This window comes from Staurois parvus, unplaced genomic scaffold, assembly GCF_062004578.1.
Source record: "Staurois parvus isolate SC_StPar_1 unplaced genomic scaffold, SC_StPar_1.0 ptg000216l, whole genome shotgun sequence".
Lineage (NCBI taxonomy): Eukaryota > Metazoa > Chordata > Amphibia > Anura > Ranidae > Staurois > Staurois parvus.
In genome coordinates, this window is record NW_028318012.1 from 673,778 (window position 1) to 690,590 (window position 16,813).

At 39.3% G+C, this 16,813-nt stretch overlaps 1 protein-coding gene across 1 annotated transcript in view; it reads left to right on the forward strand.

The window, feature by feature from the left end:
* ARHGAP15 (Rho GTPase activating protein 15) overlaps positions 1-16,813 on the forward strand; it is a 778,695-nt gene that overhangs the window by 473,085 nt on the left and 288,797 nt on the right. Inside the window, exon 11 of the mRNA XM_089679020.1 lies at positions 11,162-11,260. Within this exon, the coding sequence (XP_089535146.1) occupies positions 11,162-11,260 (99 nt within the window). The remainder of the gene's footprint in view (positions 1-11,161; positions 11,261-16,813) is intronic.

The following is a 16,813-nucleotide window of genomic DNA, read 5'->3' on the forward strand; positions in this document are numbered from 1 at the left end:
TTTTATTACAAAGTTTTTTAAATCAGATTTGTTAACTTTTGACAAATTGTTACATGTGGAGCCCAATGTGTTTCAATTTAACCTTCTTCACAAGTATGTTGATGGTCAGTGTGTAATGTAAATATATACAGTGCTGTGAAAACTTATTTGCCCCCTTCCTGATTTTTTATATGTTTGCATATTTGTCACATGTAAATGATTCAGATAATCAAATAAATTTTAATATTACACAAAGATAACCTGAGTAAATATAAAATTAAGTTTTAAAATGATGATTTCATTTATTAAGGGAAAAAAGCCTTCCAAACCTGCCTGGCCCTATGTGAAAAAGTAATTGCCCCCTAATCCTAAAAACTGGCTGTGCCACCCGTGGAGGTAACAACTGCAATCAGGCGTTTGTGATAATTGGCAATGAGTCTTTTACATCTTTGTGGAGGAATTTTGGCCCACTCTTCTTTGTAGAATTGTTTCAATTCAGCCACATTGGAGGGTTTCCGAGCATGAACGGCCTGTTTAAGGTTATACCACAGCATCTCAATCAGATGTGGGTCTGGACTTTGACTAGGCCACTCCAAAACCTTAAAGTGTTACTAAACCCAGGACCCTGCATTCACTATATCTGGTCTCCCCGGACCCTGCATTCACTATATCTGGTCTCCCCGGACCCTGCATTCACTATATCTGGTCTCCACAGACCCTGCATTCACTATATCTGGTCTCCACAGACCCTGCATTCACTATATCTGGTCTCCCAGGACCCTGCATTCACTATATCTGGTCTCCACAGACCCTGCATTCACTATATCTGGTCTCCCTAGGACCCTGCATTCACTATATCTGGTCTCCCAGGACCCTGCATTCACTATATCTGGTCTCCCAGGACCCTGCATTCACTATATCTGGTCTCCACAGACCCTGCATTCACTATATCTGGTCTCCACAGACCCTGCATTCACTATATCTGGTCTCCCTAGGACCCTGCATTCACTATATCTGGTCTCCCAGGACCCTGCATTCACTATATCTGGTCTCCCCAGGACCCTGCATTCACTATATCTGGTGTCTCACAGTACACAGAACATAGAAGTGCGTTTATTTTAGTAAATATAAACTGGTATATTCCTTTTCTAATCAGCAGTTAGAGCAGTCTTGTGACTTTCTATCAGTGTCCAGCTGAGCACAAGTTAAAGCTTGTAGGAGGAGTTTTCATTGTACTCTAGGAGGATGCAGAACCCCTGACCTCTGTGTGGACAGTGCCGATTGGCCCTCTCTAGAAGAAACCTCTCTAGCAACACACACCAAGATGAGTATGTGCAGAGTGACTCCACACGATATGTCTTATCAGGAGATAAGAGGGGGGCACTGGAAGAAGGGGAGGATCAGAGAAGACAGGATCAAACAGCATTTTTACACAATGCAGATGATTAGCCCCTTAGGTTCCACAGTGAGTATAACAAGCATGCTTTACTGCAGACTAATTTTACTGTTGTGGATTTAATAACACTTTAATTTTGTTTTGTTTTTTGAGCCATTCAGAGGTGGACTTGCTGGTGTGTTGCGGATCATTGTTCTGCTACATAACCCAAGAGCATTTGAGCTTGAGGTCACGAACTGATGACCGGATATTCTCTTTCAGGATTTTTTGGTAGAGCACAGAATTCATGGTTCCATCAATTATGACAAGTTGTTCAAGTCCTGAAGCTGCAAAGCAGCCCCAGACCATCACACTACCATCACCATGTGTGACTGTTGGCATGATGCTCTTTTTATGAAATGCTGTGTTAGTTTTACTCCAGATGTGATGAGACACACCCCTTCCAAAAAGTTGTCTCATTAGTCCACAGAATATTTACCCAAAAGCTTTGGGGATAATCCAGATGTTTTGTGGCAAATGTGAGAAGAACCTTTGTGTTATTTTTGGTCAGCAGTAGCTTATACCTTGGAACTCTCTCATGGATGCCATTTTCGCCCAGTCTCCTTCTTATTGTTGAATCCTGAACACTGACCTTAAAGTATTACTAAGTCAGATTCATCATTTTTTTGGTACGCGATGTGTGTGCTAAAGCCCAGCTGAACTGTAAGTTTAAAGTGTTACTAAACCCACAACAGTAAAATCAGTCTGTATATGCAGTAAAGCATGTTTGTTATACTCACTGTGGAACCTCACAGTGAGTAAAAAGGCTGCTTGATCCTGTCTTCTCTGATCCACCCCTTCTTCTACTGTCCCCAATCCATCTGCTGATAGTACAGAGCTCTAGGAGTCACTCTGCACATGCTCAGTTTAGTGCGCATTGCTAGAGAGGTTTTTATTTTTCTTTGGGAGGGTGCATGCAATCAGCACAGGGCCAATCAGCACTGTCCAGGCAGAGAGCCAGGGGTTATGCAGCCTCACAAGACAGTCAGAGGAGAATGAGTTACTCAACACCAACAAACACGCACAAACAGAGACACCTGTACACACACACAGACATATACATACACACACACACAGAAACGTGTACACACATGCACAGAGACACATGTACACACACACATACAGACACATGTATACACACACAGGCATGTACAGACACGCATTCAAACAGATACATGTACATGCACAGAAATACACACGTAGAGACACATGTACATACAACCAGACACATGTACATACATACATAGACACATGTACATGCATACACAGACACATGTACACACAGACACATGTACGTAGATACACACAAACACACACACATGGACATGCACACACACACAGACACATGTACACACACATACATGTACATACCCGCAGACACATGTACAGATACACACATATACATACACACAGACACATGTACAATTGTACATGCATACACAAACACACACAAACACACACATGTACACGTACACCCCCCCCCATAAAATGTTGCGGTACTTCGTTGTTCACTTACAGATCCTGGTACTGCACTCTAGGGGGAGGCAGAGAGCAGAGCACACACTCCTTGCTTTGCTTTCACTGCGCTCAGCTATTGAGCAGTCTGACGGCTCCCAGTGCCAATGACAGATCTGAGATGGCCCTGGGGGGCACAATCGCCCCCACCAAAATTTCCACTCGCCATTGGTGAGCAGGCGAGTGGAAATTTCAAGCCCTGCTTTTGACCATGGCATGATGTGTTGCTTTTTGAGATTATTTAGCATGCATCACTTTGTCAGACAGCTTTTATTTAAGTGATTTATTGATTAAACAGGTGGGAGAGTAATCAGGCCTGGCTGTGGCATGTGAAATTTAACTCAGCTTTCCAAAAAATGTGGTTAGTCACAGTTCATTCATGATTTAGCAAGAGGCCAGGTAGGTTTGAACAGCTTTTTTCCCCTTAATAAATGAAAGCATAATTATATAAAATGCATTTTGTGTTTACTCATGTTATCTTTGTGTAATATTAACATTTTTTGATGATATGAATCGTTTAAGTGTGACATCTATGCAAAAAAACTAAAAATCAAGAAGGGGGCAAATACTTTTTCACAGAACTGTATTTCAAAAAACATTGTCATGTATGTTATACAGTGAATACATACAGCTTATACTGTTGTAGTCCATGCACTGACTACATCAGTCTACAAGAATATAGTAAACTATCAGCCCCCAAAATAAAAGAAATGGGCCTTGGGTTGTCGGCAACCCCAATGGTGCATCAAAAGAGGATGCACAAGGAGTGCCAGGAGTCCCCCACCAAGGATTTGCACTTAAAATAATAATCAAGTAGGATGGTATAGGAATGTCAAACATTTAAACAAAACATTTGTCCCAATAACAGCAAAGTACATAATGCCTCAGGGTCTTACCCAGTTTAGAAAGAATCATACCCAGTTTTTCGACAAAATCATTTCACAGGGATTCCCATAAATTTGAAGATTTTTCTAGCACAATATATGTAAATACAGAGGAGCACATATGTCCCTAAAAGAAGTTGCATCAAGACAATTAGGAAGACACAAGGGGGTGCCAACCTAAGTGCAGTAAGTAAAAATTGTTTATTAAAAATTTATAGCCAATAGCTACTCACAAAGGTAGGAGAATTAAAAAGCATTGAGAACATATCCTTGAATTGGCCTATAGGAGAGTATTGGATGGAGCCTGGGTTCCGAGAATGGAGTGGAGGGTGAGCTGTCAGCTGTCGGCAAGGGACGCTAGGAACTAGCACTGTAACCAGTGTGGAGCGCATGGAAGTCCAGACTGAGCGGACTACCAATGGAATAGTGAGGACAGGTCAGGTGACACGTTTCAAAGCTTCTGCTTCTTATTTAGACCTGATTGGGTGATTGGACTATCACTCTCTTATAGGAGGTGGAACAAACGAGGTGGGCTTGGTCAGGTTGATTGACAGCAATGTACGTGGGAGACGGGCATAACAATACAAATCGGCAGAAACAATGTGAAAAAGCAGTGTATCTAATACATACTAAGTTACTGGGGAGTTAGAACTTGCGGGACATGTTAGCGGTCACTAATGACATGTATAGATAAAAGCACTGAATCATAAAGGAACATATGGATATAAGATAAAAGATAAATTAGCATAGCATTCTTGAAGACCATGATCAATCAATATATTGATTCGATAAGAAATATAGCCATGGGAAAGGAATATATATGTGTGCATATGGTAGCAACATGAATGAGGCATAGGGGGGTATAACCGTAAAATAAAGCTAAAATGAATATAGCAAAAATATGTTAGAGCTCTGTGACATAGAAAAAGATGAATGCATGTATCTCACTGGGTGATGAATAAGTGCATATAAGCACAATAATCAAAAGATTACATTATAAGATGGTATGAACCTCAATTTCCTCATATAACTCTTTAGGGGCTAACGTATTTAAGGTGTAGAGCCAGAAGGTTTCTTGCCTACATAATCGCTGGAAGCGTTCGGTTGTAGAGTATTTGTCTGATTTGGAATCAATTATCCATACTTGAAGATCCTGAATGAATTTATTATGATACTCAGAAAAGTGATGTGGGACACTATGTTTAAGGTCACCATCCTGCACAAAATGTTGGTGCTCTCCAAACCTTTTACTGAGTGTTCTGATGGTTCAGCCAACATAGAGTAAACTGCAGGGACAGAAAAGACAGTAGACCACATAGGTTGATGAAAAATTGTAGACTGAATTAATAGAAAAAGTTTTGCTATTGGAGTGAAAGGTTTTTTTGCCGTGGGGGACATGTGCACATGTAAGGCATAATGCTTTGTTGCAACTGAACATCCCTAGCAGTGGAATAAGAGTGAGTTGTCTGAAGGTGGTATTATTCGTCACAGTTTGAATTTTGCTCGGTGCAAAGACAATTAAGTAGAGGTAATCAATTAAAAAAGCTTCCTGACCTTACAGACTGACCACAAACATATCCTTAAAGAAGATTATCTCAAAATTGAAAAGTATTGGGTTCCACATGTAACAAACTTTGACAAACAAAGTTTGACTGTATGTGATACAAATTTGCTGACATGTGGTGTTAGGTGGCTTTGATAAAATGGCTAATTTCGGCCATTCACATTACCACTCATGTTGTTTTATGAAAGTTTTTTTAAACTTTGGAATAAATATATATTACTTATATAATTTGTGCTTGGGGTTTTTTTGTTGTTGTTTTTTGTGCCTAAAAATCCCATGTATTTTTTTAATGTAATCACTAGGGTTGTGGCAACCTGGCATACATCAGACCATATACAATATATTCCCCACCAAAAATGAGAGAGAGTATACAATGCATTTTTGGGGCCAAAGAGTACCCCCCTTTGGGTGTCTTTGTATTTCAGATAAACTGGTGTCTATGATGGATAGATGAGCAAATGGATATGAGGTATTCAGTACAGTGAGTGGTTTGGCCGCTTTTGCAGAGTTGCTGTAGGTTCGATTTGAGGAGTCTATGGCTACAAACAACCTGCTCTGTCAGTGGTAAGAATGGGAGGGATTAGAGCCTGAAGTGGAGCATCTATCCCTGATTCATCCTTTATCATACTGATGAAGGTGAAGGTTTAGCAAATAATATAGTGCTGTGGAACGTGTCTACTCACCACTTCAATCTTCATCTTCATCAATATTTTAAGCCCTGATGAAGAGCACTTATTGGCCTTCAGGATGCATTGGATACAAGTATGGAACTCATTAAACTGGGTTCATGAAATAAGCTTTATTTTGGGTGCAGCACTTATTCTTGTCTCTCTTGTTCTATTCTAAAGTGTTCTTTTAGGGCCTTCAGTAGATATGAGCTGGCTTCCCAGTATGTTATGCATCCTAATACATGTAATTTCCTCTGACCCCTTGGGAACAAGTTTTAGTTTGTGATCCAGTGCTGTCTACTTTCCTGTTATATTTGTTGTTATGTCTGTGTTTTGTTAGATTGCCTTTTTTTCTCTTGTCCCAGAGACACTTGAGATTATGAGAAGATACCTCTCTAAGTTGATGAAATATCCTCTGTTAGACAGCTGTCACCAAAGCAGGGTCCCTCATTGAAAAATGTTCCCCCACCGCCTCTTCAGCAGATAAAATGTTTGATCTCCCTTTACTTTCTGATCCATTGAGAATACTGCAATTAAAAAAAACTGACAAAGGTTCTAACCATTCTTTACTCCAAAAATAAAATAAAAACATTTCTATAGACACACTATAGATGTAAACACCTGGAGACAACTAGGTACATACATACAACAGATGAAATAAAGATATGTGGATTTTCTTACTAAATTTTGTGAATTTGTTCTCATAATACAAAGGCTTCTGTGAATGGGCAGCTGCAGTGACTCTCCTGTTCAAGATGCAAAGCTTAGAAGGATCAGCTTCGCTGTCCTGGAACTACAGCAGAGTACTGTAAAGCTGTCAGATATATAGTAGAGCTAAGCCCAGGAGGTATCATGTACCTCACTGGACTTAACTCACAGCATGCCTTCATTTTTTACAAAGGAGCTGAATTTCTGACATTCAGCTTTAAGGCCAACCAATTATGCTAACCGACAGTTTCCATATTTTAACAACCATTATGTCTCAGCGCAGCCTGGTTTCCACCCCTCTCCTTCTATTTTGCCTCCCCTCCCCCATTGTTACTCGTGAATATGATGCCATCACTTCAGACGCAATCTTCGAAAACATCAAATCTATTAACCCCTTTGCCTTGAAGCTGCTTAAAAACCATTTGACATATTTATAGAAACCAACACAATTAACATTACAATCACCTTCCTACAATTTGTCAAAATACGAAGAAGGCAAAGCACGTGAATGCACTCATTTGAAATTGGTGAGATCTCACCTGATGTACCGATATACTTGAAGACGGGCAACATGTCGACCGGGAGACACCAGCAAGAAATCATCTCACACTAAACTGCAATTCATTATTTAAATGTGATTACACAATTAGCAGGTGGGGACGCAGTCGTATCATGCATCCTTCATAACGGGTGACATGTCATTAAAAATAGCAACAAACAGGAATCGCCAACTTCTCACCTACACCCGCTTTATTGAAAAACATTAATTTAAGAAACATGACAAGAGAGAGCCAGTGATGTGTCTGAGACTTATATTAGATTTAATTAGCATGTATTTCCACATCTTGACATGCAAGCGAGAGGTGTTTATGAATAATTACTATGTTAAGATACGAAATTAACCAGTTCACTGGCAGAGGGAGGCCGCCGAAAGCAGGTAGAAGTCCTGGAAACATGGCTAACAAGAAAATAATTGTAGAGTTAGTCATTTTATGGATTTTTTTTTTTGTTAATTTGCATGCATAAAGCAGAGCTACTTTAGCACAAGGAGCAATATAATCACATTCTAAGGGATGATTTACAATGAGCAAAGCAAAGACAATGGAAGAAAAACTGGGGTTTTTGCTCATAAACACCAATCAGGTTTAAGCTCATATTTTTTAGGGAAATAAGGCAGAGAATCTGATTGGTTGTCATAGGAAGCAGTTGTACTTTTGCTTCAATGTTAATTTGCTCCACTTCTTGTAAATCAATATGATTCCAGGAGGGCCAATGTGGGGTGATGGATCAGACAGGGTGGGGAGGTCGTGAATAAGCACAGATAGTTAATAATACTTTTGCTGCAGCCTGGGATAGTGGGAAACTATCACTTTTTCCCTGAATTGGTAAAGTTACAGTGTCTCTTTTACATAGTTACAGAGTTAATCTGATTGAAAAAAGGCAAAAGTCCATCCAGTTCAAACAATAGTAAAAAAAACCACAACTCACACAAATAGAAAACCTGTCCAATACCCGCAGTTGATCAAGAGGAAGGCAAAAAAAAATCCCAATAAAGCATGATCCAATTTGCTCCAGTGGAGGAAAAAATTCCTTCCTGATCCCTCAAGAGGCATGGGGATATTCCCATGATCAACTTTACATATATATATATATATATATATATATATATATATATATATATATTAGTATTCAGTTATATTATGTACATTTAGGAAAGAATCCAGGTCTTTCTTAAAGCATTCTTCTGAGCCACCCAGAACCGACTCTTTGGGGAGTCTAGTCCACATTTTCACCTCTCTTACTGTGAAGAAGCCTTTCCATATTTGGAGATTAAATCTCTTTTCCTCCTGATGTAAAGAATGCCCCCTTGTCCTCTGTGATGACCTTAAAATGAATAACTCTACACCGGGTTCACTATATGAACCATTGATGTATTTATACATGTTGATTGTATTCTTCCCTTAATCGCCTCTTCTCAAGTGAGAATAAATTCAGTTCCTCTAATCTTTCCTCATAGCTGAGCTCCTCCATGCCTCCTATCAGTTTGGTTGCCCTTCTCTGCACTTTCTCCAGTTCCCCAAATATCTTTTTTGTGAGTTGGTTCCCAAAACTGAACTGCATATTCTGGATGAGGTCTTACTAATGATTTGTACAGAGGTAGAATGATCTCTCTCTCTCTCTGGAGTCTATACCTCTTTTAATACAAGAGAGGATTCTGCTTCTTCTGAAATTGCAACTTGGCATTGCATGCCATTATTAAGCTTATCATCAACCAGAACATCCAGATCCTTCTCCACCATTGATTCCCCCAGTTGTAACCCCCTTAGTATGTATGATGCATAAATATGTAGAAATATTTTTAGCCCCCAAGTGTAACATTTATCAACATTAAACATTTGTCACATAATTGACCAATTAAACAGTGTATTGAGGTCGGCCTGTACGTTGGAGACATCCTGTAAGAATGTTATTCCACTGCACAGTTTGGTGTCATCTGCAAAGACTGAAATTGCATTTTTAAACCCAGACCCTATATCGTTTATAAATGTATTAAAAAGTAAGGGTCCCAACACTGAACCTTGGGGTACACCACTGACAACCCTAGACCATTCAGAGTATGAATCATTACCCACTACTTTCTGAATATGATCTTTTAGCCAGTTTTTTATCCACTTACAAACTAATTTTTCCAAGCCTGTAGACTTTACCTTACACATTAGACTTGTGTGGGGAACTGTGTCAAACACTTTTGCAAAATCTAAGTATACTAAATCTGCAAGCATGCCTTTTTCTAAGTTTTTGCTCACCTCCTCATAAGAAGAAATCAGATTTGTTAGACAACTTCTGTCCTTCATGAATCCATGCTGTCTGTTGGATAAAAAAATGTTTCTAGCAAAAACTCCTCTATGTGGTCTTTTATTAAACTCTCCAGTATCCTGCCATCTATAGAAGTTAAACTAACAGGTCTGTACTAATTTGGTAAATACTTTTGTTGTAATATAGGCACCACATTGGCCTTACACCAGTCCAGTGGTACTATGCCAGTCAATAAAGAGTCTTCAAATATTAGAAAAAATGGCTTTGAAATGACAGAGATCAATTATTTTAGGACCCGTGGGTGTCAGCCATCTGGTCCAGGAGCCTTATTCACCTTTTATCTGTCTAAATATTTCTGGACCATATCATTCTCTGGACTATTCTCTTTAAAACTGAATGCAGCTGCACAGTCTGAATACATTTTATATGTGAACAGTTTTAACTTCCAGAAGATTTGTCATTTTGTTCATCCAGCAAAGGAGCAGCAGCACAATGATGAGATTAAACCTTTTCCCCTATTTTCTACTGTACATCTGGCCATGTATGCAGGCTGAAAAAAAAAACTAGGAAAATGCCTACCCTATCCTTGATTGAAACCAAGTCTAGGATCAACATTGCTCCTGCATGAAAAAAAATCAGGCAAAACTCACTGATAAAGTCAAAAAGTTCCAGGCCATATAACAGCCATGGGCATCTTCTACCTCCCTGTGGGATTTGACCAAGACCTCCTGACCTTTTAACAGAGCAAGAAGATTTATTTTCAAGCAGGCTCCTTCAACAAAAGTCTATACAGTGCAAATGGACTAATCTCCCACTGCAGCTTATGTATTCTGACAGCTAACCTGACCAACTATCAAAATTCGAGAACAGCAGCTGCTAATTTGATTGGATGCAGCCGGTATTCAGTAGAAAACTTTCCAGCAGCCTTCTTCAACAAAAGTTGAAAATTGAGTCAAAATCTAACTTTTACAGGTAGCTGTCTGCCAATCTGTGTATCACAAAGGGTCCCTGGAGTAGTCCATGAAGTATTATAAAGATAAGAGCACCACAAAACTTGATTTAGTCCAGTAAGAATTTTATTTTTCACAAATGGTCAATCAAAAAGCCAACATGTTTCGGGGGCTCAAAACTCCCACTTCATCGAGGCTAGGGAACAAAAATAGCATAAAGCATGTTAAGCTCATATTGCTTTATGGTATTTTGTAACTTAGCCCTGATGGGGGGGAATATTGAGCTCCTGAAATGTGTTGGCTTTTTGGTTGACCATATGTGAAAAATAAAATTCTTACTGGACTTAATCAAACTTTGTGACTCTCTTATCCTTCTAATGCTCTATGGACTACCAAACCAGTAATTCTGCCAATTGTCAGTAGTGCTGTTGTTCATTAAAAATACAAATGGCTTATACTACACCATGTTAATAGAGATGACAATACATCAATAATTACAGCACTTTCTGCATTGTGATCCAACAACTGTGTGAAACATGTCAAACAGTTATAGACATAATGATGGGAGATATACTTTATACATTTGATGCTATAAACTTGTTTTATTTTTCACACCATCAATTTGTCATTCTTCTACACAGATCAAGTGTTTGGATGTCACCTGGAGAAACTCTGCCAACGCGAGAACTCCACCGTTCCTAACTTTGTGCTAATGTGTATAGAAGCCGTGGAGAAGAGAGGTAGGTGACAACAGGTGGTAACAGGTTCGTTTTTTGACCAGTCCAGTAACAGTCAAATGCTAATTTGGAATGTGCTCTACCAGGATCATTTAGTGTGCAAACAGAATATTATTTCACAAAGCTAATATACCAGATAAGGATCCCTACTTTTGTCCAATGGCATTTGAAAATTAGTCACTCTGCAGAAAATAAAGATTCCTGTCCTACTGTTTTTTTTCATCACATGCTTAATGAAGGGGTCCTTTGTGGCTCCAAAACGTTGCACTTTCTTCTGTGATGTGATCCTTCTGCAATAAAAACTTCTTTGGACCATATTTGGAGATCCATGGTGTGCTGGCAAATATGCTAAAATCCAGTAATGGACTTTTTCTAGAATAATAGTACCAAAGAGATAATTAAAAAGAAAATTGGTCGGGAGCACATATTTTTTTTAGTCCTGAGGGTACCCTGAAGCTATCTGTGAAGTGAAACATCTGTACAATTTATACAACCAAACTACTACAGCAAAACTGACATTTACAAAGAAATACAAATGCCATTTAAATTGCCAGTAAATTACAATGTCACCACTTACTTCTGTTTGTAAAATAAAGCAGCTGGGGATTCCATTCTACTTTACCAAATACTTCTCCTTGATGAGGGCCTGATATAGATATTAATGAGGGACCCCACAAACAATTGCATAGGTTCCCCCTAAAAATAGATACCAGACCCTTCTCCTTGATGAAGGTCTGCTATAGGTGTCAAGGGTGACCCCTTAAAAAAACAGCATGGGGTCCCCCCAAATTCCATACCAGACCCTTATCCAAACATGCAGTCTGACTGGCCAGGAAAGGAGGAGACAAGTGTGCAGCTTGCTCTTTCTGGACAATACCAGGCCAGGGGGTACTTTGCCAAGGGGGCCCCAGATACTGGATCCATATCATGTGAATGAGTAAGGGGTACATAGTGCTCATTCACAAAAAAATGTGAGTAAATAATGACACTACACTTTTTGACAAGTCCTTTATTAAAAAACTCACAAAGTCTTATAATATACATCCATCATCAATCATGTCACCAAGGGATGCCGATCCACATCAGTCACAGTAAAGGATGAACGACGCCAACTGACCTGCCAAAAGAAAAATATCCCACCAGCTGCTAACACGATCCCATGCAATTATTTTGCAAAAAATTATATCTACTGGGCCCTGAAGCTACTTTAAAAAAAAAGGTGGGGTCTCCTGGGTGATGTCATTGACTAAATATGGCCATGGCTTTATTTGATCAATGTCATTCCCCAGATATTGCCCTATTTGGTTATCGATGTCAGCCCTATCCCTGCCCCTTTGTTTACATGGCTGGGGATTTCTGACCAGCAAAGGAATGGGACCAGGTGATGTTACGAGTTGCTGAGACGGCTACTATACATGACATTTGGCTCCCATTGAATGAACAAAAAGTCTGGCACTCAGACGAGAGCCCGAACAATCAGCTTTAGTTTTGAACCTTGAGCTCATGCTTACCTTTTAGCTGGCATGACTGTAACATTTTAGATGTTTACATTTTCTCTAAGATGCACCATTGGAATTCAAGGCAGGTAGGAGACATGGACTGCCGGAGAGATAAGTACACTACCTCTTTTCTTGCAGGGAATTGGCCTTTTGATTCATTTAGAGAACTTACAAGATTTTTTGAGTGGCACTCTGGAGAATCAGGTCGTCATTCTACAAAAATGATGTTATACCAAATGGCACCTACTATGCATTATATGCAAAGGGTGTACAATGAGGAGCAATTCTAGCTGTGACAGGTCCACTTTTTAATAAGATGCAGATACATGAATGCTGAACCAGTAGTCAATATGGTTTCCCCTGTAGTTGGTAGTTACAATGCGTGTGATGAGCAGGGCATCGCTTTATGACAAAAGATAGCTCAGATAAATTCCTACAGTTGCTGAAAAGCGAATAAATTGCTAATGGTACATTATTAATAACTTGACCATAATTATTGTTACTAAACATGATTACACATTGCCATAAAAGAGGAATTAAAGTAGGAGAAGCATTTATTTACTGCAGAGCAAACATTTTTTAAGGAGTGCATGATGCTATTTATGATAAATGAAGCATAGCAATGAAAAGATGGCGTGCCTAGGAAATTGCTGTTTTCATTTTATTATAACATTATTTTTATCTATTTTTGTGAACTCTGCAGTGGCAAATGAAAAGCATTGCAGCTCTGTTAGTGTTCCTATAACAATATTGTATTAGGGCACATTTCACAACTCTCAACACACAACGCACAGGTGACACTAGAAAGTAATAGCTTGATGCTGGCCACATTTAAAGTCCAACTGAACTTTCAGTTTAAATCGGCTAAATTTGTTACAAATACATAAAAACAAGGTGTGTAAATTCTTACAGTTCTTTTTTTTTAAGCAGCCACAGCCAGTAGAAAAGCTTGCAAACATGCTGTAGAGATCGATCCTTTCTTTCTGTGTGGAAGCAGTGGTCTCTCTGCAAAGGTCTGACACCACCCACTAAGTGAAGCCTATAGCTCTGCAATCAGCAGAGCTTATGTTCTGTGCTGAATGGCTATCTCTGTTATTGAGTGAAGTTGTGCATGTTTGAATGCCTGCAGATTTTAACAGCTTCCCACAACTCCTTTAGGAAGGTATTCCTTTACAATTGTTATCGTTGTGACAAACCAGAATCATCATGCCCCTACCAACCATTAAGGCTGCTATAGACAGCTCAGATTCTGTCAGTTTCCTCCTGAATCTTTGAGACAAAGGTGTCCCTGTTGGTACCTTTCCTGGCTTGACAAAGGTTGCTTTTTTAATTGAGGCTTGTTGTAGGAGCCAGGTAGAAAATTATCATGCAAACTGTAACTGCATACAATCAGATGCAGTCGTTGTTCAAGCATTTTGACAGCTGCCAGAATACAATAGCGGACAGAGGAGATTCCTCCATCTACACTATTATAATTGATGGAGGAATCTATTAGGATATACAAAAAAGGTCTATAGCTTTAGGATGTTGGAAGAAGGCAAAAAAACATTCATTGAATTGGTGTCTATCAGCATCAGCAACTGTAGCTTGCCATGGGTAGGGGAGAGATTTCCTCACCACGACTATGCACCAAGGAACCAAGAGGTATCTTGGAAGATTCTTTTTCACAAAGTAATAAGCTATATTCTAAGTTACATTCATATGTGTATTTCATTATCCATTAATTGAGGTGGATAGGATTTTTGGATGATCTCTATGAGAAAACATACACTATCCACTTAATTGGTGACAAATGTAGCTTACCCTGGGTAGAGGAGAGATTTCCTCACCAGGGTCTTGTAAAGATCAAGGTGGGGAATCTTTGGTGATTCATTTTCAAAGGGTAATAAGCTATAATTTAAGGTACATCCATATGGGGTTGATTCACTAAAACTGGAGAGTGCAAAGTCTGGTGCAGCTGTGCATGATAGCCAATCAGCTTCTAACCTCAACTTGTTCAATTAACACCTATCTGCTATAAGCCAAGCGGGATGTTCCTCCTTCTGTGTGGACACCATATGACATCCTGTCAGAAGGTGCTGCTCACAAGGCTCACATAGTGGCCAATCTGTCACCGAAGGTGTCTCAATGACAGATCACTACACCGGCCCGCTGCTGGTGTCATGTGACCACTGTGACCAATCACAGCATATCACATAACTATTTTATACAATGGATGGCTTCCTTTCATGCCATCCATTGTATACAGTTGTGTTGTTAGCTGTGACTGGACAAAGCAGTCACATGGTACAGACAGGGCCCATCCGTACCATGTGATGAGCTTTGCCTAATCACAACAAAAGACTGAATGAATCAGTTTCATTTAGTAAAAATGGTGGCTAATATAAATTAAATACATTGGTATTAGCAATCATAATATGTAAAACAAATGGTATGATATGGTAACATTGTATTGCTCTGGTCACAGTGTTTTGAAAAATAAAAATAAAAAATAAAAAAAATGTATTAAAAAATAAATAAATAATATATTATTTTTTTTACTGTATACTGTCACCGGTCAGTGTCCCTGATCACTGTCACACCAGTTATATGATAATGCTGTACTGGACCGGTGACAATATGTAAAAGTACATCCATATGTGTAATTCATCATCTGTGAATTTGGCTGGGCTGGATTCTTGGATGATCACTATGAGAACACATACACTATCCACAGGGCTCATGGCAACCGTAATTTGCCCTGGGCAGAGTATACATTTTCTCAGCACGATTATATATTGGCCAAGGAGGGAATCATTGGTCATGCTTTTTAATAAGATAATAAACTGTAATCTAAGGTACATGCATGTATTTTTCATCACTTCTGAACTGTGGTGAACTGGATTCATGTGTGACTTTTGAAGGTCATTTGAACTTCTGTTGAGTTCAGCAATGCCCCCCAATCTCATGTGCATAAAACACTATAGCAGCCCATCAGATTTCGAATTAGTATTTTCACATCAACCTATAGATGTTATGGGTTTACTGCCTTTTGTAGATCACAACCTGCTTTATTCTATTGAACAAGCCTGAATGACTTCTGGATTTCTGTTTGTTTTGTTGTAGTCGTCATGCTGTTTGCACCAAACATTGTTACTAAAACACTTGGCGTCAGTTCTCGGACTAGACACAGGGCATGTGAAGCTTGACTTCAGTATTTATGCAAGCTCCTGATGACATTTTTTGCTGCAGAGAAAGCGTGTGGAGGTGCCAGAACCGCCTGAGGAAGGTTAAGGTTCAGGAGAACTAAAATTTTCCTGGTAGAGAACCTTACTCAACAGACGGCTTGGACACCCCGGTGTCATGGGAAATAGTTGCTTTCTAGTTATGGGAATAAACTCTGTTTAAAAATAATATTTCATGTGTTTGTGAGAGGGTCTGATGTGAGAAAATTAAACCTTCTGGGGAGAAAGGGATTAAATGGCAATTTTGGTAGAAGCTAATTGGAATTCTAGGGTTTGGTTAGTTCGTGTTCACAGACTTGTCAGGATTCACAATTATTTGTGGTCAGTTTACCGAGAACTCCATGAAAACCTCAGGAATAAATATACTAAATAAATGTACCTGTTTCTGTAGGAAATACAGGACCACCCAGACAGATGAGGCATTTTACAGTTTGCAATTTGATCCAACGTGGCTCCTCTCCCATCTCACACCTGTTGGGAACTAATTATTAACTTTTAAAGCTGAAATCCAGGCAAACAGCTAAACATGCATATGAAATTCTGTACATATGAGAGAGTTACTGTATGTGTTCCTGCCAAAAGATATGTATTTCTGTCTGTCCAGTTCTGCGATGTACACAGCTCTGTGACACAGCACAGGCCTGATTTGGAGGGCAGGAGACCTGAGTTTTCTCCATGGCAGTTAAAGTGGTTGTAAACCCCAGACATGAAATATGAACAAAGCATATTCCTCTATAGTGTGTACTTGTCTCAGTACAGAGCACTAAGTATCAGTTCTGTCTGCTGCTTCATTCCTCTGCTATCTGCATCAGTCACTTCTGACAAGTTTTCCT